We start from the raw sequence: 17,113 nt of genomic DNA on the forward strand, positions 1-17,113 counted from the left end.
TCTTCAACACAAGAAACTGGGCTATAAACAAAAATACAGTTGGTACAAGTAATTTTTGGAGTCTCAAACATTTGGCCAAATATTAGCAGGAAAAAATTCAAGACACATGACTCAGTAGTCCATCCGATCAGTCCATGGCATTAGGTTCCATCATCATTAATTAAATCAGGTTACAAAAAACTTACTTACAAAAAACAGTACTTATGAATATTGGATTTGATTTCTTTTTTCATGAACAAAGGCACGACTGTTTTAGAGACTAGAAAATAATACAAAGTAGACTATACATATTGTTTTCCTCCCCTTTTCCAAAACTAGAAAGAATAAATGAGAGTCAAGAAAGAACCTGACCTAGAGATTTGTTCTTGAAATTACTTTTTGAAGTATTAGAGAAATTTGTTTGAGGATGCTAGAGGTTTCCTTCAACTGTGTGTCTAAAGGAATGAAAAGACAAAAAAAAATAAATTTAAAAATCAACAAAGTACTCATTTACTTGACCAAACAAGCATCCCATTGAATTTAAACTAGAGTTGCACAAAATCTACCAGTAATTGTCATTTTGGATTGTCCTTACTTTCGATCTAGTCCAGTAGCATTCTCAAGTGCCAGCAGCCCATACCAGAGGCCTCAGAAGAAACTGCTTGCACTTTTTGTCTGAGGCAACAAGTTTGAAATACTCTATTCCTGCCCTCAGTGCACACACACACACATATAAAGCTCCTTTCTCCTGCATTAAAAGTGAGTAAGAAAACACATTCCATTTTAGCCTTCTTTGGGCATAAGAATTTCACCAAGTCCCCTCTCAGTCGTCTTAGTTCCATAAAAGATCATAACCAAAAAGAAAAAACCCAGAAACAAGAAACCACACCGCTACCAAATTCCTTTGACTCCTCCTTAAAAAAAAGAAGATATTTCAGTCAAATAATAGCTCATCGTATTTTAGAATAAAGTATTTTCTTGTCAGAGCCTCTTCTGAAAAATGTAGACATGCACACACCATCAGTAAACTGGTATTCCATTATTATGAGAGGTTAGTTGTAGTTGTTTGCAGTCAGCTCCTTTTGCAATACTCTTAAGTCAATCAAGGGTCTGTCAGAAATACCAGACCTGAAGTTAGAACAAATATGCTTAAAATATATACCTGACAGGTGCTATTGATCTTGCTGCAGCAATTCTACATTCCTTTTTAAACACTAGGTTAGGATATTATTTCATAAAAAATGGAAAATGGAGAAAAGTGCACTAACTTCTATATAGGGAAATATTATATCCTTTTGTTCATGACTGCTTTCTGCCTTTTGATTGAAATTATTCCCATTTTGAACACTTATGAATAATACAGCTTTGTAAAAAAAAAAAACAACAAATCTTCTTCATACAGGCTGTTTCAGATCACTATTTCAGCTTGATTTTCCTCTGTTTAGCAAGGGAGTCTTTCACATATATCAAAATGACACATTATTTGTGCCTCCACTCTGAAGGGAGCTCTGATATCTTGAAATTCAGAGTAAAAAAAATTCAGTGATTTGTAAATAAAAAAAAAGCACCTGTTCTATGGAGGACTTCTCATTTTTAACAAAGGAACATGACAATGCTGACCTGGAGCTTCCGTGGCTTTCTATAACACCTAGAACAATGCAATGAATTCTGTGAGAGAAGGCATCCATGTCAGCAAATTTCCAATCTACACACAGTCAGATAGTTTATAAAAGGTTCATTTTGAAACCTAGTCTGTGGTCTTGAAGATTCAAGTTTGTGTTTACCTCCCAGCCATAAATCTAACAAACTGGTTGCTTTTAAAAGAAAAACGTAGGTCAAGATGGATGATTGTAGTATATTATATCTTGGTTTCAGAGCCTCTCCAGAGCAGTTGCTGATGCAAGGCCCTCTTTCTTGCAATAAACTCATAAGCTACTTGCTCATCCCTTTTCAGTTTAAAGGCAGTGGTCTCCTAAAACCTCTCACAACTTTCACTGGGGCACAGGCAGACTTCAAGACCAGCTTCAAGTGCATTCTTCAAATTCCCCCGGTGACATTGTTCCACACTCCAGTTTTATTGCTGCCCTCACCTTGTCAAAACTGAGCATGTGTAGAGATCCAATCATTGCAATAATCCAGCAGTTTTTTGCAATTTAATTGCAATCTTCATCCATGATTTTACAGCTACCTGTCTGCAGATGCCCCAGCACCCTTGCCACATACATGGCAGAATTGCAAGCAAAAGGACATTGTGGCACACAGTCAGAAAATTCTCTAGGATACCACCTTTCTGTTGTTTCTCAGCCTTCTTTCTGTATTTTCTCTCATTTCTTTTCAGACTTCCTTTTGTCCCCACTGCTACATTCATCAGGTATTGTCCAAAGCTATAAACAAAGATGAAAGGAATAGGCAAACACACTGTCTTGTATAAAAACAATTTTTTATTTTCACATGAAAACAACTTCTATTTTACTTAGTTGTTTGAAAAGGTATTCAGTTTGAAATGCCCTTTGTTTAGTCTCCTAGACATAGTCCAAGCATGAATGGTTTTGCTATTACAGACATTTTCATGTTACACATGAAAGAGTTTTCTCTCTTAATTCCCTCCCTGAGAAAAGTATGAGAATCTGATGATGGTGAAAGGAATATAAAGCCCACTGTGAGCAATGGCAAGGACTAAAATAGATGCACAGATGCCTTAAGTTTGGCTTAGTAAGTGCACACTGAAGCCAAGATTATGGCTTAATATGATAAGTACTAGCACCCACTAAAACTCTTAAGTAAAAATGAGGTTTACCTAGAATTCAGCTCACATTACTCAGTTATTTCATTAGTCATCCAGTTTTGACACAGCCATTGTAGGTAATGTATAAAAAGAGATCTAACCTTTTTGGTGAAAAGCAGGATGAATTCAGAAAACAAAGTGCAAAATATATGAAAGGCGATACATAAACACAGTTAAATCCTCCCCAGATTGTCCTACACAGATTATAATCAACACTGTTCATACTGATACTTGATCCAGTATTGCATTTCAGAAGACATTACACACATTATGGGTGACAAAATCTATCTCACAATGATTCCATTGTTAACAACTGACAATATAAAAAATTACATCTCCTAGCAAAGTATTTCTTCAGCCCTTTAGTTAAACCAATCCTGGGTGATACAGTGCAAATGTCTTTATTGTGTGATTTGCCCTTTGTGTCAAATTCCTGCCAGAATTCCCCAGCACATTCAGTGTTTTGACATGAGTTACAGAAGCATGTCTGGATTATGTAACTCTTTGGTCTCAAGAACTGTGGAAAAAATAATGTATAACATGTTTTCTTGAAAGAACATGCCCTTGATAGTAAATTTCACCTTTGATATACAGATAGCCCATGTGGCCAGAGATGAATTTCTGACTTTAGGACATGCTAATTCCACAAGCATTAGTCAAACCAAAAGGTTTAACATTCAGAAGTGAGCTCTCTCCAATGAACCGTGCACCACTTCCGTTCGATATACTGATGTATCACCTACAAGTCAGGTGATATCACTTTTGAACTCCAGAACTAGATTTAGAGCTTTGAAACCTGAAATCAAATACTCTACAGGAAAAAAGTTAAAAACAATTGTTGTCATTAACAAGAAACATGGTGTTTTTAATTGGAAACACCTTCAACAACTACCAACTATACTGTCTATCAGGAAAATAAAAGGCAAGTATTGTAACACTTCAGGTCCTGTTCAAACTTGGTTTGTCAGTAATGTGTCAGATGAACCTTAGTTTTGACACACAGAGAATCTCTTTTCCCTAAAAAATCCTAAATTTCAAAAAAAAAAAGCCCCTGCAAAGTAAAATAGCTTAGAAAGCTAAAACTATTTTCATTGCAATCAAAATTATTCATGGAAAAAGAAGAAAGATTGATATTTAACCACACATACTTGTAACACAGAAAGGAACACCAAGCCTAATTCTAAGCAGACAAGCTAATTTTGCACTTTTGAACATCTCACTTGATTCTTTACTACGGTTCCCATACTCTCAAATATCCATTCTACTGATCCTGGTCACTGCACACCAGAGACTTTTCACTGTGTTCATTTCCTGCCATGATTTTGTGTCAGAGGCTTTTTGACACCTCTCACCAAGCTATGCCAGTCAAGATAAGCTTGTCAGCATTCCAGCAGGCAAAATTTCATCCTACATTAGTGACAATGAGAAATGATACTGTTTTGAAGCTGACAAACTAAACTTTGGTTTGTAGCTTTGAGTAATATTTCTCCCTCTGGAAAATGTCAATTCTCAATTTCCTAGCAAAACAAACAGTTCCTCCAGGCATAAATGTCCAAGAAAACAACACAGCTGTAATTTTCAGGAAAAACCGTGGCTCACAATTCACACATACTTCTAAACATAATATCTGAACCTAGAACAACAAAAGTTCTCTTATTTACTTCAGGCATTTAAAAAAAAGCAGGCTCAGAATAGACTATTCATTATTATCATTAAGAGGCATTTCTGAATTCATTGTTACTATTAATTCCTGATTTTTAAACATTGGGAAGCATACTCGCAATTAACTTTCACTATGTTCATTAAACTTCACATCCCACATGCCCTGAGGACAAAACCTCCTCTTACTGAATATCAAAAGGTATTACATTACTGCAGTGCAGTACTCTGCAATACAATGTAATATTTGCTGTGTAATATATTGACATATAAGAATGTCTGTTGTATTACACAGAACCACAGAATTTTCTGTACAGAGATTTCTGAAATTGAGGTATATAGACAGACACATCCAAGTAAATTCTAAGGCTGAGATTTTGCAATAAGATCATCTGATGTAGGTTAACATAATTATCTAGTGTCTCTCAGAGTTACTCATCTTACCTGAGCTTCAGGACATTAAAGCTTCCTTTGCAATAACACCTGCAAAATGACAATACAATGTGTATTGTACCTCTCAAGAGTCCATAAACTGGGACTTCCATCTTGACATCTTGAGAATACTTCAACCCAAGATGTTGTACAAACAGCTGTATGACACCTCAAAGCACAAGCTGATGTCAGAAGAAAACTTGGATATTCAAATGAAGTTTAGATCCAATAGAAGTAGTTAAAACTGTTTTCCTATTATGCTGAAGTACATTGCTTTCAAGAAGATTGTGATTCATGTTTGATACATGCCACTAGCACATCATGTGGTAAAATGAGAGAGAACGTTTTAGTAAAACCATAAAATACCTTTAACCATGGAACCATTTCATGCTGTATTTTTCATTGGAAGAATACCATTCCTTCACATCCAAAATCACAAACATTAAAAAAAAAGGAAACAGGCAACATTTTTCTTCTATTCTCTCTCCTACCCACCACCATCCAGTAAGACTATTACATCAGATAACGTATTCTGACCACCATCTAGCATCAACCTGCTTCCAGATCACCATTTTAAATTAATTTTACCTATTATTTATTGCATCTCCACCCTCACCCATTTCAGCACAGATACTCAGACCTGGAGCCCTCACTTTTGAAGGTCATTTGAGAATCCATGCTTGACCTGGAGCAAAGGAGAAGTCTTTCTGACTCATCTGTGTACCTTCGTGCCCAGAGCTGGTCTCCTGCACCCAGTGTTCGAGGCTTCAGCGACAGTGTTTCAAATTGTACATAAGTCTCTTTTGCAAGTTCAGCTTCCTTTGCAGATTTTGGTTTCAGATGAAGTTTTAAAACTTTGTAGAGTAAGAAAAATATCAAAGGTAAAACAACCACACAGCCTGCACTGCTGGCCACTATCAGAATAGAGAACTCAGAGTTGCTTTCATCATTTAACCCATCAGTGGAGAAAACAACACACTGCTCTTTTGTAGGTGGCACGCCTTTGGGTGAGACGCAGGCCATATATTGAGTACTAGGCTGCAAACCATCGATTGTGACTTTGTTTTTGTTAGAATCAGTGCTGAGAGGCAACATATCTTTCTCACCGTACTTGGAGTATAACACAGTCACGGCGGAATTGCCGGTGGCATTGACAGTTTTCCAAGTTAAGGTCACTCTTTCATCAGTTTCGCTGATCACTCTTAGGTTCTTCACAGTAACATTTTGCTCAGCAGTACCAGCTGTGTTCAGTGAAGTATCCTCACCCTTCTTGCTTGAATCTCCGGCCTGCTTTTTGTTTCCATTTGTCACTGCCTTTGAAACTTTCTTTCCATCTAACATGAGCCTGGATTGCTTTTTGTCAGGCAATGCCGCACTGGTTGATCTTTCAGTGCTAACCAGAGCTGTAGCAGTCAGTGTGGTGGGAAGAGGTGTGGTTGTCCTCTCGGGTTCCTGCTTGGATTCCTCCTGAGTTGTATTCTGCCTCTCAGCCTCTGGCTTCCTCCCATATTTCTGTGGTGACACAGTTGTAGTAACTACACCAACCACTGTGACAGTCACAGCAGCTTCTGACATTCCTGCCAAGTTCTTGGCTTTACATCTGTATTCTCCTGCATCCTTGTACGAAATTCCTGTCAAGCTCATTATGGACCACCTGACACCCTCTCCAGGACTTTCTTGAATTACTGTGGGAAAATGCAAAGAGTAAAACATTATGAATAGGAAGTAAAGAGGAAATAAACATTATTAGACTACTTCTTCCCTTTTTGCCAGAAGGAATGACACATATAAAAATTTTTAAAATGAAACACAAGCAGTCAAAAAACCACAACAACAAACCACAAACAAACCAAATTTCCCAAACAAACTATGGAATTCCCAGCCATACTCTACTATTAAATACAAGTACTCAGCTTGGGTCAAAATGGAAATAAACGTCTGTAGTAACTAGTTTGCAGTTTCACTAAGAAACACAAAACCACATAAAGTGACATCAAATGTCTTAAAGCTGCTATTGACTCTTAAATACAAGACCCACTGACTTCCTGTGACATTTACCATGCTACCCACTGAAAATGCTATTGGAAATTACCTTTGTCCTAAGATATTTCAGTTCTCTTACCTTCATCAGACCTATGATAACTGCTAACTATTTGGCATTAGCAAGTACCATTTTTTACCTTTAAGTAACTACGTAAATATCTATCCAGCAGCTAGAATGATGTCAGACAATTATAGCCTTGCATCATTTGCACACAGAAAACATGAATTTGGAAAATTTTTTGTTTACAATGCTGAATTTTAAGTCATTCAGTTATGGCCTCACTGGCTTTTTTAGCACAAACATTTTCGAACACAGGTTCCAGCAAAAAATTCTCCTTTCTGTTTTCTAGCTTCTGAGTTAGGGGTCCAACTAACCCAAACTCCATTTCCCTTTATCCTTCCCCCACTTCATCCATTTCTCCCTTCCACACACATTGTTCTTGTAACACACCACATCCTGAATCAAAACAGTCTGCTGGACCTGTTAAGACCAAGAACTAGACATAGAATTTCATAACAGCTGCTGCACAGATATGATTGCCAGCTCGACACAATACATGGCCCATTGTTACTCATTGCAATGATCTCAAAGCACAAGCAACCCAACCATTTTTGGTTCTCCCATTTCCTATAAAAGAGCAGTTATACCTGTATAGTTCACTGGAATATTGTCTGACCTATTCCAAGTGAGCTGTGGTGTTGGGTACCCCGTGGCGTCACAGCGTAGCAGGACATTGCTGCCCAGCGGGGAGGTGATCTTCGTTGCTGAGGTCATCACAGACGGTTTAAGACACTGCTCTAACTCAGCTCTCTGGAACAAGATTCCTGCCAGGCTCTCAGGTCCACTGCATGAAATCAGTGGATCAAGAAGTACAACGGAGGTGTCCACAATTTTGGAGAATTCAATTAGCTTTGAAATGCGACAGTCACAAAACCATGGGTTGTCCTGAAAACCTGAGGCAAGGAGGGAAGCAGGAAAAAAGAAATGTTTTCAGTCAATTGTGATGACAGTATGACACATGACTACTCCCAAATACAATCAAGTATTGGACCTGTTCTGGGTTAATCTTTTCTCTTTCAACTTGTGTTTTTTCTTCAGCTGCTTGGTGGGGGAATATTTTCAGAGGTTAGGGAGAACAGTATGAATGTTTATTAAGCTAAACTTATTTTTCACAGAAGTTTACAGCAGCATAGTGATGTGCTGGCATTACTTGTGCTTAACTTTGCTATTTATCTACCACATTTAGAACCTCTTTGAAAATATGTCTTAAGACTGATGATACATTTTCACCTGCCTGTGTCTCCTGGAAAGACAGCTTCTTAGGGCTATTGCTTAGTGTCACTCTCCTCTGCTCTTAGTCCTTTGGGCTCTTACAGCTTGACCTTCCCTGACCCTTTTTTCAATGCTTGAGGAGAATACGGTGATTTAAGGGTTTAGAGCTTACACCAACATCTCTGCCCCTTGAGAAAAAGGGATAAAGGCTAAGGAGAAAGCGCTTTAGGCCAACAGAATTTAACACCAATACTGTTAGAAGTTGGCTTCAATACAGCCTCTGAAATATATTCAAGAAGAATAGCAAAAGAGTAGAAAATAGGAAGGACCACAAAACACTGTAATGACTACAATATTTTTAAGATGCCACACAAGAACCCTGTCTCTCCTCTGTCAGAGCCAGGAACATTTGCTTCTTGGTTCCAGTTTATGAATAAGAAGCTTTTCCCTCTTTGTGAGCTTATGATGTTGGAAGAGAATAGCCATTTCTGAGAAATATCAGTCTAAATCCTCAGCTGGTATTGCCTGCTCCGCTATGTTGACCTTCATAGAGCAACACAGCATATCACTCAGGAGTTCAAGTATTTTCTTGCTGGACTTATATTTTTTAATATGTCTTTCTAATTTTCTCTGAGTACTTCTAATAAACAAAACTTATGGTCTGAAATAAGGGATGGCATGCAAGGACCCTATGCTACTGAATTTACTGATCAGTACAACAAGCAAGTCATATAAGTCAAACCAGTACTGAAAGAAAAAAAGAGTCCTGAACACCTGCAAATATTTTTCAGAGTGTATCGTTAAGAATTATCAAAACAGCTATTGGAAAAATGATGGGTTGTTCTGGAATAAAAACCTGCAGATGAAAGAATATATGAGTAATTAACTACTTTTTCCTTTTATAACCAGACCAAGATTAGGTTATTTTAAGCACAATGGTAGCGATTGGTTAAAACTGTGGTAAACCCCAATTAATCCCTGCTCTTTAAAACAAGACTTGACCTGAAGAGATTCCATGACTTTGACATCACAATCCAATTTCACCCCTTCCAGACAGAAGAGATTTTACATCTATTGACTACTTATTGTTTGCAGGAACAGAGAAAGGGAAGTCAAAGGAAAGTGTATCAGCAACTGATTTTCCTCGAAAAAAAGCTCCAAAACTTAAAAAATTTCCTGTGAACTTCACACATATATTCATAAGGAGAAAAGATATTATCCAAGAGTTTTCTATATCTAGACACATCAACTGCTTGTGCTTATAAAAATTCTACTCAATCAAGCACATATATGTAACGATTTGTCCTCATCTTTTCAGTTAGTGAAGCTCTGTAGTCAGAGACAATACTCCTGTAATTTTCTTTTTCTTCTCACTTTCTTGCAATTTTCCTCACTATGCTAAGAAATCTACTGCAGGAAAGGAAGGGGTTTATTATTGCTTTTAAGCTACTTGAAGCACTCAGAAGCCTTTGGAATAGAACCAAAAAACAGTTACATTAGAAAATACCTTTAAGACCAAGTCCAACTGCTAACCCAGCACCACCAAGTGCAGCACTAAACCATGACCCTGAGTGCCACATTCACATGTCCTTTAAGTACCTCCAGGAATGGTGACTCCACCACTTCCCTGAGCCCCCTTTCACTGAAGGAACTTTTCCTAATATATACAGCTACACAGCTTTCATATTCTCCCAGTGCCCTGAAGAAAAGCCAAAGTTATTATAATAGGTATCAGAAACTGACAAAATAAAAGGAAAGATGAAGTAACAACGAACAATCCTTAGATTGGATGTTTTGTCCAGCCTGGGACACAGTTTTGACAGCCTGAATGCAGAGCAAAGGAAGAGTAATGTCAGTCAGACACCTCATATTTCCCATCCATCATGCTTCCTGATGAAACCCCTAAAGATGCAGAACTTATACAAATATATATAATAGACACAGCTCCTTGCCCCCACAGCACAGCCCCTCTGTTTATCTGTGTATTGCCAATATCTGACAGTATTCACGTTTATCTAGCCATTGTAAATCACCAAGTTATGTGAATTCCCGAAATGAAAAGATGAAAGCACTATTGAGTTGGAAACAAGATAAAACACTGCATTTCATTATAATTCAGTTAGTGTTGAAGAGAACAGAAATATGAATGTAAACCTAGTTTCCAAACTACAAGGGGCATTTTGAACTTTAGCAGCTTGTGCTGACAAGATGTTAGAAGTGAGAACAAACATGGGAAAGAATAAAGAAAAGGTTAAAAAGGGGGGGAAATAAAAAAATTGAAAAGATTAGGGATCTTTTATATAAGAAATAATTTCTTAAGAAGCAAAAATGAAAATAGTGATAAATCCCTGATGACACATGAATCTGAGGAAAGAGAATGTCTCTATAAACCCTGGGTTCTTTTGTAGAAATATCAAGGCAGCTTGTTGATCTGAGAAAGAAATACTAGCCAAGGCAAAACAAACATTGATAAATATTTATGCATTGCAATATACCAATGCAGTGTTATTTTAATATTAAATTTCTCCAAAACCCTTTATTCTAGATTTTCCATATTTTATAATTACTCTCACACATTTATATGTATGCTTACACATACAATGGCAAACTTATGTATCTGTGTGTCTGTGCATGCACATTTTTGCAGTCTTCCCAGTAAGCAGGGTTCCCCTGGGCTGTGTCAATATGGACTTTAGCTATGAGCAAAACTTCATTTGTAAATCAGTAACCAGACTCAGACCATAATTTGTGTAATACACTGATTTTCAGTCACTGCAAAATAGCAAGATGTAAAATATTCCAGTTTTGGGCCAATAGAAATATTCACCACACCTTGGGCCAGCCTACCCCAAGTTCTTTCCAACTGAACCTACACATTTTGATCCATGGTTCTAAACAGTAAATTCCATATCCAACACTGTGTCGCAGCATTTTCACCACATGGCAGATGCTAATGGAGTAATTTCAGGAAAAGCAATATCTACCCCGTGGCTTAGCATAACAGGTAGGAGCCTCATGGACCTGCAGTATTCCAAATTTTTGGCACCTCTGCATGTAACAGAGGCAAAATCTCACATAACTGCTACTCTGTCAAATATTGGACTCCTCTCTTCCTCTCAGTGACTCACTAGAGTCCACCATATGGAAAATGCTACTGCCATCATTCCTGCCAGAAATGTAAATCTCTGCACAGCAACCAGTGCTTTATCTGTGATTTAGCTGTGATTTGGATCAAAGTATCAGGCTATGGCTCCAGAGATAACCAAGGGGGCCAGATGAATTCACACGCTGATCCCCCAATGATTTGCACTGTTTAATTTTCAGCTCACTCCACAGCTTTGTTTTGAGCTGTTCCAAAGGGCACTTCCCAAGACAAAGCCAGACATGGGTCCAGGGACAGTCAGCACTCCAGGGGTTGCTTCCTGAAAGGTTTATAGATTAGACCACAACAAGGAAGGTTCTCTCTATCCTGTCGTTTCCCCTGAAGCAAGTGCAGCAGGTTTTGTACCTTCCAACTATTCTGCGTGTCTGTCAGCCCTTCAGGCATACAACATACCCCTGCTATTTCAGATTCCAAAAGCACAGATGAATGACTTCCAATGTCATTCTCACATAACTTCAGGCAGGTTAGACTGAAGAAAAACCACCCCCATTCCCAGAATTACATTTGAGAGTCACTGTAGCATCCTGTAGAGCCCACAGAGAACCAAGGGCTAAATCTTACGAAGTGTGGAACAGACACTCTCTTTAAAGAGAGCTGGCCCTAAACTGTGTGGATGAGAGCCAGAGTGAGCCACTTGGCCAGAGGGCCAGGATTCCTTCCCTAACCCTCTTTCATTTAGCATAGTGCACACACAGAGGAACTTCATACAGTGAGAGGTAGTTAAAAAACTCAAACCTCTTAGTACAGAGATGACAAACTGGAATTGCTCAGTCAAGACACCAATGATAAAACTGCCTCCTGGTTTTAAAAAATGCATTTGCACAAACATATGAGTTTAGGGCCTTGCTGGTTTTGATCTTGTTAATTACATACACGTGACAATCTTGTTTTGCCAGAACCAGGAGTGAAGACAGCTCAAGCCATAACTGATTACACTAATTAGAATCTGACTGCTGTTTTCCTGACTAGACAAAACCTGGGTTTTGTCTAGGTTCCAGCTTCCAGCAGAGTCCTGGCTGCAGTGAGGGTTCCATGTAGGTACACAGGTCAGGCTGGATGCTCTCACAGAGAGTGGCTGGAGCACATAGGACACTCCTGAGCATCAAAGTGTGCAATTGTGAGCATCACATTTTAAGAGAAATATTTTTTTAAACCTAAAGGTGTCCAAAGGGAACAGTAACTATGGCAGAAAATGAAAACAAAAATACCACACACAGTAAAAAAAAAAAAAAACCAGCCAAACCAAACCAAAACCAAGCAAATGAAAAAACCAAACCAAACAACCCCCAATTCAAATAAAAGCCAGCCAACCAAAAAAAAAAAAAAAAAAACACAACAAAACTACAAAAACCTTCACATTATATTAGAAGCTGGTGAACTGGTGAAAGAAATGGTGTGGTTAGTTAGGACAGCAAACAGGGAAGGAAAACCTAGACAAGAGGTAATCAGCTTAGCTTGCAGTAAGGGAGATTGAGGTTAGGTATTAGGAGAAACTTTCTCACTACCCTGATAGATAAGCACTGGAGGAAGTTATCATGGAAGGCTCTGGGGTGGTCTGGCCACAGGCTTTAAGAACAGCACTGACTTTACTGGAATGGCTCAGCTCCTCTGGACCTGTATCCCAGTAGGCTAGGTCCTTCCTGACCACATATCTCTGTGACACCTATCTGTAGCTCAGAAGAGGAGGAGGAGAATATCTATGGGATGCACTTCTTTCTCAGGCTCCAGCAAGCCCAGTACAGAAAGGAGGTCTGTCAGAAAGGAAGCACTAAACTCAGTGGAGTCTAAATAAACTTGTCAAGATACCTCATGACATAAAGAGCATTGCACTTTCTAATCTCCAGAGGAAGAGGATGTTTCCTTATCCACTATAGAGTTTCTTATGTAGCAAGCAATGTCTGTCCGCATTGGGATATACTTACAGAAAACTATGATGTCAATGGAAAATAAAATTCAGCTAATTCATTCACAGCTTACCCAAGGTAAATTTACTCAATGTAACACAAGGAAAGGTACTACCTGGCATTTTGTATTCTCAGTTGCAAATCTATAATGGCTGCACAGAGCCTCCCTTAGCACTTAACAATAATTAAAAAAAAGAGAAGCAAAATTCTGTTTAAACCCAGTGTGTTCCTCTCTGGAGTCCTGTGTTAAAACCCAGCTGTTGTTCACAACAGAGAATGGTCCAAAGGTCACAACACAAGCCTTCAAACAACTCAATGACTACACCAGAGGGTTTGGGGGCTACAGGAGGCTGGAAAAGTGCCTGCACCAAGGAAGCCTGCAGATAATTCCCAGAGTTAAAGGGAGAGAAGAGTGTGTGAGGGTTTAAGATTTTTTTGGTGTTTTTCGTGTTGGGGGTTATTTTGTTTTCCTTAGTTCTTTTTGTTTTGTCTGAAGTGGTGAGGGCTATATAAGACAAGGAAACCACTTAACTTCTGGGACTCCCACATGAGATCATGAGGATTAGAACTAGCACAATCAGCTCCCACTTTACAGCCTCCTGTAGTCTTCAGTGTGGGGACAGGGAAAGGAGTACTGAGATGGACTCACTTTTACAGCTTTTACTTCTTTTCTTCTTTTTTTTTTTTTTAAATCCTGAATAAATGAAAACCCTTTAATGATGCAAGCCTACAGTTACCATACTTACGAAGTCATGCAGCCTACTTGCATCTATTTAGTTACTTATTTAAAATATTATCCGAATGAGTGTTTCAAGCTGCAGCTTCTGCTGTGAAACAAAGCAGCTGAACAAATGGACACTGAATACTGGGGCTTTAGATGAAGAAATTGGAAATATTGGGCAGTACAATGCAGGACAGATCTTTACCAGTGCTTACAGAATTACTGCTGTAGAGACAGCCAGCTGGTTTTCCTTCCTTCCACCTGCTGCACTACAAACACGTCAAAATATGTACTTATATGTAAACATTGATAGAAAAGAACAGTATTGCTAGAACTGTTCCAGCTCAAGACTGAAGAGAAAGGGGTTACCCTGGCAAGACTAGGAAGTGGAGATAAAGTGTCAGATAAAGCACAATGCCACAAACAGAACTGATGCAATTGCACACTAGAGAAGGGGATCAAATCATGAAAAAAGACAGAGTCTGACCAAATTATTCTTAAATACTTACCTTAAACACCATAAAAACTACCCCGAATATATAGGGATCAGACTCCTATTCTCTTTCATATTCAATATGTAAATTGTGAAAAACTTCAGGATAACCAGTCAGCTTTAGAGTAATGCAAGGTCTACAGTGGTCCCAGGAGTTGCCCTATTTTGAGCCACCAACACTGTCTGCAGGATTGTGTCACAGGACAGGCTTTATATGAGCAGCAGCTCTAGCTGCTTGCTTGGCTTGGGAGCCTCTGGAAAAAGCAGCTGCAAATGGACATGCTTACAGTTGCAAACACATACAAAGATGAGGGAAATGTCACCAGAAATGCAATGTAAGTCCTGTATTTATATAGCTACTGAATGGTCTATATTCCTGAAAGCTGGATTCCCATAGCTTTTGCTTCAGTTTTATAGCTTTGAGGTAACAACACACATGGAAATCACTGTATTCATTTTATGGTTTTCTGCTACCAGTAGAAAATAAATAAATGACCACAGAGCAAACCACAAGAGTGACCTGGGTAAAACCCCCTCTCCTGAATCCTAGGCTGCTCCTGAATCCTAACTGCTCTCACTTGCAATTTAATGTTTAGGTATATTTTAGTAAGGAATGAGACGGGCTATTCAACATACCCAAGATTACTCTCTGTGTCACCAGAATGTCTGTATTCTTGGACACGATAGTTCCTGAGAAGGGAGGCCAAATGTCCATAAGATCTGATGGCAAGGTGGTCAGCTTGTTGCTGGACAGGTCCAGGTAGGTCAGGTTTCTCAGGTAGCGGCCAGCATCAGCAGGAATGCTGGTCACTTTGTTGTTGTGAAGATCAAGAGTCCGTAAGTTTGGCATCTCTGCCAGGGATTCCCAAGGGAAAGTTGAAAGCAGATTACCATCCAGCCTCAGCTCATGCAGTTGTTTCAAGTTATAGAAGCTGCTGATATCAATGTTGGCTACACAGTTGTAAGTGACCCACAGGTATTTGAGATCTACCAGGTAGTAAAAGGCTTCAGTTGGAATCCTTCGTATGACTGTTTTCTCTATACGAAGTTTTACAGTATCCACAGGAACATTCACAGGGATCTCATACATGTCAGGGTCATTACAGAGTACAGACCTAGCAACAGGGGAAAAAAAAAAAAAAAAAAAAAAAAAAAGGGAAAGATACATACTTGCATTTATTTTTCAGAAATTTGAATTTCAAATTTAAATGCAAATGTTGTAACTTTCTGCAACACTACTACCAGAACAAAGAACACAGAACTCAAAAACAGTCCTCTGCATTTGAAAGCTGAAGAAACTCCACGAACATGGTCTCTAAAGACAAAAAGAATACAAACCAGAACTGATCTTTTCACATGAAACCTAGATTTGCTTTATTCTAAAGTATGTAAGCACCACCCTCTGTCCACCCCTCACTCTACTGACAACTGAAAGACAGATGCCATTGCACAAGGAACAATACATGCATGTATCTCAAGGGGGAACTGCATGCCCCCCATTAAAATTATTAAAATTCAGAATTAAGATTAATAATCTCTAATTTGTCTGTATGATGAAGATTCAAAGTATTTTCTGTACTTACCTTTCAGAACAGACTGAAAATTGAAAACATACCAAAGAAAATTCAGTAAAGAAGAGCTTTCTAGCCCTCTTTTTGATGTCTATGCACAAATTACTTGCTTTATAGAGATGAAAAGAACCTTCTGCTCACAATGATTTCAGTGAAATGGGATTTCTCAGCATTTTCAGTTATTTGATTTCAGGAAACAATTTCTTTGGAGTATATTGTTTGTACATACTAGCTTGAAGATTTCCCTGCATTTTAAGTCTATCATTCTTTTTTCCCCCTTTTCTCTAGATTATTCCTCTATTTTACTTTTTCCTCATTCAGCTTTATGCCAGATAGGCTGTGACAATAAATAGCAATGACAAAGAGTATCTCCTAAAATTGACACGACAATACCAGGTCACCACATTTCAAATTAACCTCCTTATTATCAAAAATTACATTTACTGCAGATTAAAAAAATAAATAGGAAACTATTGTATTTATTTAAACCGGAATCACCTTCCACTAGTTAAGTAGTTTGTAGAAATAGAAAGGATATCGCAATAGTAGGAATGTCATGGAGCAGAAACAAATTGCCTCCTACAATAAATGAAGATTTAGAGTAGCTATTTGCTAAGTACAAAGCCATAATCACCATCTGCTCCTGCTCAGGAATGCTGCAAGTCATAGAACGCTAATGTAAAATATGCCTTCACTGCAACTATGCTAGAAATAATTTGCAGTGTCTGACAATGTTTTCTACAATTTCTTCAACCCTTCTCCTCATAGATTTCCCTATGTAACAAATAATAAAACATATACCTTGTTCCAGTGCCATCACTTCTGCCATGGTAAACGCATGTGCATTGTGAAGGACAAAAGCCATGAACTTCTTCAAAAAAACTCATTAGGAGGTAGAAGCAAATAAACAGATACATGGCTTCCTTCCAGAAGAACTGACATGAAGAAATGTGAAAGCTTTATTCCTAGGCACTCATGCAGTGTGCTACAAATGTGAATGTAGCCATCCATTTAGTAACAGCAGATTACAACAGATTAGCCGAGATCTGTAGTTGCTTAACCTTCAAATGTATCCTGAACAGCATCAGTT

The 17,113-nt window shown here is 38.4% G+C and overlaps 1 protein-coding gene across 1 annotated transcript; it reads right to left on the bottom strand.

The window, feature by feature from the left end:
- Positions 1-5,289: 5,289 nt before the first annotated feature.
- Positions 5,290-16,949, bottom strand: LRIT3 (leucine rich repeat, Ig-like and transmembrane domains 3). Its single transcript, XM_005517980.2, has 4 exons — positions 16,825-16,949; positions 15,089-15,567; positions 7,547-7,852; positions 5,290-6,540 (listed from the first exon to the last, which is right to left on the bottom strand). Exons 1-4 carry the CDS (start codon positions 16,938-16,940, stop codon positions 5,477-5,479), a joined length of 1,965 nt encoding a protein of 654 aa, XP_005518037.2. The 5' UTR covers positions 16,941-16,949; the 3' UTR covers positions 5,290-5,476.
- Positions 16,950-17,113: the final 164 nt, after the last annotated feature.

The sequence above is a fragment of the Pseudopodoces humilis genome, chromosome 6, assembly GCF_049639895.1.
Source record: "Pseudopodoces humilis isolate 2021_Gansu_Grassland_sample_001 chromosome 6, ASM4963989v1, whole genome shotgun sequence".
Classification (NCBI taxonomy): domain Eukaryota; kingdom Metazoa; phylum Chordata; class Aves; order Passeriformes; family Paridae; genus Pseudopodoces; species Pseudopodoces humilis.